The sequence below is a fragment of the Narcine bancroftii genome, chromosome 13 (genome assembly GCF_036971445.1).
Source record: "Narcine bancroftii isolate sNarBan1 chromosome 13, sNarBan1.hap1, whole genome shotgun sequence".
Classification (NCBI taxonomy): Eukaryota; Metazoa; Chordata; class Chondrichthyes; order Torpediniformes; family Narcinidae; genus Narcine; species Narcine bancroftii.
Genome location: NC_091481.1, coordinates 21,508,308 through 21,514,307, shown reverse-complemented (window position 1 = coordinate 21,514,307; position 6,000 = coordinate 21,508,308). Strand labels below are relative to the sequence as shown.

The 6,000-nt window shown below is 46.3% G+C and overlaps 1 protein-coding gene across 4 annotated transcripts in view; it reads left to right on the top strand.

The window, feature by feature from the left end:
- Nucleotides 1-424: 424 nt before the first annotated feature.
- Nucleotides 425-6,000, top strand: part of tafa5a (TAFA chemokine like family member 5a) — a 433,494-nt gene continuing 427,918 nt past the window's right edge. For all 4 annotated transcript variants that reach the window (XM_069909857.1, XM_069909856.1, XM_069909855.1 and 1 more), the window contains exon 1: nucleotides 425-600. In XM_069909857.1, the coding sequence (XP_069765958.1) occupies nucleotides 510-600 (91 nt within the window). In that variant the 5' untranslated portion in view covers nucleotides 425-509. The remainder of the gene's footprint in view (nucleotides 601-6,000) is intronic.

The following is a 6,000-nucleotide window of genomic DNA, read 5'->3' as shown; positions in this document are numbered from 1 at the left end:
CCCCGAGAGACCATGAGCTCCCCGCTCAGCCCCAGGAAAGGGATTCGAGGAGAGCAGCGGCCAAGCACCAGGTTGTCAGCAAGAGCGTGGGGGGGGGGGGACACACACCCCGGTTTGGACAAAGTGTGTGTGTAAAGAGTAGTGGGAGGGGAGGGGGGGGGGGAAGAGAGAGAGAGAGAGAGAGTGTTCTCCGCCAACCCCTCACCTCGCCCAGCAAGCGGCAGCTGCTTTCATTGCGGAGAGAGCGAGCGAAGAGGGGGCCCGGGTGCGGACACGCAGCCGTCCCGCCTGAGTGAGCGGCGCACCGGGGACCGACCGCAGCGGGAGAGGAGCGCCTTCTGCATGGATCCAGCGCAGGCAGGCGGCGCGCACCCCTCGCCGCTCTGAAGGATTGCACCGGCGCTGGAGGGAGAGGGGGGGGGGGGGGAGGAGGGGGGTGTGGGGGGAAGAGCCGGGGCTCTACATGCTCCCCTCTGGCGAGGAGTAACGCTCTCTGCCCGGCGTCTACCATGCAGTTCCTGAAAGCCGTGTGGGCTTTGGCCGGAGCCGCCGTTTGCTGTGCGCTGCTGTTCGTGATCCATTCACACTTCCTGAAAGAAGGTAAGCAGTTTCATTTACTTGCACCTTTTGGATTGCAATGCAATGTCAACAGTCTTGGGGATGCGGCGAGAGTGGCTCCGTCATTTGCCCACAACCCGCCAGGAGAGGCAAAAGCAATCCGAAAATCTCTCCCCTTCCTCGGATTGCAAGCCGCTCCATCCAGTCCGGCCTCTTCTCTTTCCGGAAAGGTGCCCAAGTGAAGGGGGTCCTCTTGCATGCATTGAGTGAGCGCCGCCACGAATGGGAGAGGGGGCTGAGAAGCCAGGGGCCGGGATGGATTCACGCTCGTCCTTCTGCCTAGGACCCGGCGCGGAGGCGGGCAGCAGGTTCGGTGGAGGGCGCTGTCACTCCGCACATGTCGCCGGGCTGCGCTGTCGAACTTACCCCAGGAGTTGCGATGGAGCCCCGGGGCTCCTATCACACTCTCCTCCCACCCATCGTCAGACCCCTCCCAGGAGGGAAGGGGGGGGGGGGAACAAAGTGCGCAAGTTGCCCTCATTCCCAGATTTTTTTGGGGGGGGGGGGGAGAAGGGAGGTCTGCTTTGCCAGCCCAAGTGCTTTTTGCAGGAATGTTGCAAAGGGTCCAGGTCATTCAGAACCTGAATGGTTCATCTGAGTGGAGAACTCTCTCTCTCTCTCTCTCCTCCTCTCTCTCTCTCTCTCTCTGTCCCGGTCTGTCTCTCTCTCTCTGGATGGTTCATCTGAGTGGAGAACTCTCTCTCTCTCTCTCTCTCTCCTCCTCTCTCTCTCTCTCTCTGTCCCGGTCTGTCTCTCTCTCTCTGGATGGTTCATCTGAGTGGAAAACTCTCTCTCTCTCTCTCTGTCCCGGTCTGTCTGTCTGTCTGTCTCTCTCTCTCTCTCCTCTCTCTCTCTCCTCTCTCTCTCTCTCTGGATGGTTCATCTGAGTGGAGAACTCTCTCTCTCTCTCTCTCTCTCTGTCCCAGTCTGTCTCTCTCTGTCCCGGTCTGTCTGTCTCTCTCTCTCTCTCTCTGGATGGTTCATCTGAGTGGAGAACTCTCTCTCTCTCTCTTTGTCTCTGTCTCTGTCTCGGTCTGTCTGTCTGTGTGTGTCTCTCTCTCCTCTCTCTCTGGATGGTTCATCTGAGTGGAGAACTCTCTCTCTCTCTCTCTCTCTCTGTCCCAGTCTGTCTGTCTGTCTGTCTCTCTCTCTCTCTCTCCTCTCTCTCTCTGGATGGTTCATCTGAGTGGAGAACTCTGTCTGTCTGTCTGTCTGTCTGTCTCTCTCTCTGTCTGTCTCTGTCTGTCTCTGTCTGTCTCTGTCTGTCTCTGTCTGTCTCTGTCTGTCTCTGTCTGTCTCTGTCTGTCTCTGTCTGTCTCTGTCTGTCTCTGTCTGTCTCTGTCTGTCTCTGTCTGTCTCTGTCTGTCTCTGTCTGTCTGTCTGTCTCTGTCTGTCTCTGTCTGTCTGTCTGTCTGTCTGTCTCTGTCCCGGTCTGTCTGTCTGTGTGTCTCTCTCTCTCTCTCTCTCTCTGTCCCGGTCTGTCTGTCTGTGTGTCTCTCTCTCTCTCTGGATGGTAAATTGTGCCCCAATTCAGGTGCCAATTCGCACTTGCAACTTTTTTTGGAGTTGGCTCATTTGGGGGCATAATCTTGCTAGGATTGTAAGGTTCCCATTGAGAACTTAATTGAGACAGGAAAGCAGACACACACTGTTTAATCCAGGAAAGCCTTGGCTGATAAATAGTGCAAGATTGGTTCAGTATTACAGTTGCTTGAAGCAAATTCATTGACTTAGAATTACGAATGGTCAAGTCTCACTGTCAACTCTTGCTGAATGAGATTTCTTAAAAACAATGTTTTTAGTTCTCATGCTTAAACTCTATAGAGGACAGAGGCCAATTCGATTCACACGAACAGCTGAAGGGTGACTCGCCACATCGCTTCCGTGCTGTCAGATTCCATCAGCGGCCAACAGTCCCACAGATGGGCTTGTCGTCTCGAAGTAGTTACAGGAGCAAATGAATGGGGGAATTGCCTCCGATCAGACCTGAAGACTGAATGATTTGTGTTGCAGATTAATTTGAACATTTCGAAAGTCAGATACAGTATAAACACAGGGTGTTTTGTGTCCTGTTGCTTTGGCTCCAACATAGTAAGTAGGGTTGTAGAACTGACATTAGGGTGACATGATTAGTCAGAACTTGAACGCAATTGTGTTCAAAAAATCTTCCTTAGTGATATTTAAGTTTTACTTGAGATCAGCTTTATTTTGAAGCTAAATCTATTTTCTAAAAAAAACTAGGACTTGATTTATATTTGCACCTTTGTGCACCTACATCATGAATATGTAATTCCATAATTTATTTCCTTTGGTAAATTACTGAGCGTTGATGTACATCATGAAAGTCAGTTATACATGTAATTCCCTGATGGTGAAACTCACCCGAACACCCTTTTCCATCCTGTTCAGATTCGGCACTTCTGCTTTCAGACCGGTTTATCAAGAGCAGGGTTCTGCCAAGATGCTAGCTTCTTTAACATACTGTGTGTCATTTAAAAAAAAAACTTTCCCAGATTCTGAACCTGTCATTAAAATATTCTTCATTCATTATTTTAAGTGTACTTTAAGTCAATTAATTTGCTTTTCGTAAAGGTTCAAGCAATTGTAATACTGAACCAATCTTGCACTATTTATCAACCAAGGCTTTGCTTTCCTGTCTCAATTAAGTTCTCCCATTACGTCTAATGACATTTGTGTTTCAACTGTGTTCACTCTGGATATTGTATCCTTGCAGAATACTTTGAAATACATTTTTGGCACTCCTAATTTGTTTTTCTTTAAATGCATGACAGATTTTCTATAAAAATATATTAACCTCTTGAACTATATTTATTTTCGTGAATCAATCTAGCTTAGTAAATTATGAATGACAATATTATGGTTATCCACAGTCAAGAAAGTAAATTTAAATTTTTTTGGGGAGATTTTGTGTTCATTCTGCCCCAATAATTTTTCTAAATAGGATTGCTATGAAATTTTGTCTCCTAACCCGAGTAAGAAATAGTGTTGCAGATCTTTGGAGACCATCGCCTCTCAGTTCTCAAGTGAGAAATTATATATATGTAGTTATATATAAAAAAAAGCATTACTTATTGCTTTTCTAACATGTTGCTGATCAAACGTGTTTGATTGGAAATGTTAATTCCCAATAGTCTGAATACACCTGGGATTGTCTGATCTGGGAAGATAACCAGGCACATGACTAACTGGTCAGTACTTGGAGGGGAGACTGCATAGGAACACAAGGTGCTGTAGGTTTCTGTGAGGGGCACTGGACAATGTGGTGACTCAGCCTGCCTTAGGGTAGACAAAAGCTAGAGAATTTCAAGTATGTTACGTTCTAAATATGGCGGTAATGGAACCTTTAACTTCAGAACTGAAACTAATCTGAATTTGAATGACTAAAATTTAACTAAGTGCAATTTGGCTTATTTAATTGAAAACCAAAGGGCTCATCTTTGAGGAGCATTGTATCCATCTGTGTAAGCACCATTTGTAACTGAATAGATAGATTCAAGTATTTCCCAGAAGTTCCACATTTTACAATCCTATATGCAGGAACATGGCTGTTACAGGTGACTGTTTCTGCAGTACTTAATCAGTGGAATTATTGGTGTAATTAAAGGAACTTCACTGCTTTCACTATAATGCAATTTCAAAGGAAGGTGTTGTTTGTGCACATTATTTGACAAACATAATTTGAAAATGATGTAAATTTAACTCTACCTTTTTTTAAATCAGCTTTAAATCCTTGAACGTGTTCCGGTATCAAACTCCAGATTTGTTAAACATCAAAAATAAACCATAGTCCAATTGAAAGCTTGCTCAAGTGGATGTGTTTAGAGGAGGATCCTAGTCGATGGCAGAAAAGTAGAGGAAGGGAATTTTGTTTGGACAAACTGCGTCTTCTTTTGAGCTGCTATGACGAGAGCAATGAAGGAACCGTCTCTACAGAGTTGTATGTTTGGGGGATACCGGGAGGATCATAAATGTGTGGTTTATGTGCAAGGCTGACATTTAAAATGGGAAAAGTGATTAAACCCTGCGGGTTTAAGAGATGGTGGCAGCTGGAACAATGGTGGATATGAGCGAAACGAGCAACAAATCGTATGTTGTGTTCCTTAGATCAATATAAATGAGTGAGACTTTAATTTTAAAAGCTTTTATAAACAAATCTCAGAAACATGGCAGACTTTTGTGGATAATAACAAGCCTCAGAAAAAGCATTAAAGTCGTAAAAACATAATGGTTCGATTTGACTTGGGAAAGAGTGAATGTGATAAGTTTGTCTCACAATGCAGAGAGACAGCATGAATAAGTTGGTGTGGATTTAGGAAGGGGAAATGCATTTATTCATTTCTGGTGATGGCAAAACTAGGCAGAAAAATGGTTACAAGAAATGTGGGATATTTTTATTCATCAGTAATGGATTTTATCAGTTAAGCATTTTCATAGGGATTGTAGAAGTGTGGTGCCCAGAGTTAGAATATTGCAACAGTAATTGCCTTTCTGAAAGGGCAGGTTGCAAATAAGTTGTGGTTTCTGTAGCATATTTAAATATTACCCGTTGAATGTTCTCTCTGTGATACAATCCATATTTTCAATATTTCACATCTTTTCAGATATGTTTTTTGCTTCTCTTTCTCTCGTACTGTAAGGAGCGCTAGCCAACTCTGACTAGCACTTAGGGCAAGCAGAAGGCAATTTCATGTGATTGTCTTCTTTGGCTTGGCTTCGCGGACGAAGATTTATGGAGGGGGTAAAAAGTCCACGTCAGCTGCAGGCTCGTTTGTGGCTGACCAGTCCGATGCGGGACAGGCAGACACGATTGCAGCGGTTGCAAGGGAAAATTGGTTGGTTGGGGTTGGGTGTTGGGTTTTTCCTCCTTTGCCTTTTGTCAGTGAGGTGGGCTCTGCGGTCTTCTTCAAAGGAGGCTGCTGCCCGCCAAACTGTGAGGCGCCAAGATGCACGGTTTGAGGCGTTATCAGCCCACTGGCGGTGGTCAATGTGGCAGGCACCAAGAGATTTCTTTAGGCAGTCCTTGTACCTTTTCTTTGGTGCACCTCTGTCACGGTGGCCAGTGGAGAGCTCGCCATATAATACGATCTTGGGAAGGCGATGGTCCTCCATTCTGGAGACGTGACCCATCCAGCGCAGCTGGATCTTCAGCAGCGTGGACTCGATGCTGTCGACCTCTGCCATCTCGAGTACCTCGACGTTAGGGGTGTGAGCGCTCCAATGGATGTTGAGGATGGAGCGGAGACAACGCTGGTGGAAGCGTTCTAGGAGCCGTAGGTGGTGCCGGTAGAGGACCCATGATTCGGAGCCGAACAGGAGTGTGGGTATGACAACGGCTCTGTATACGCTTATCTTTGTGAGGTT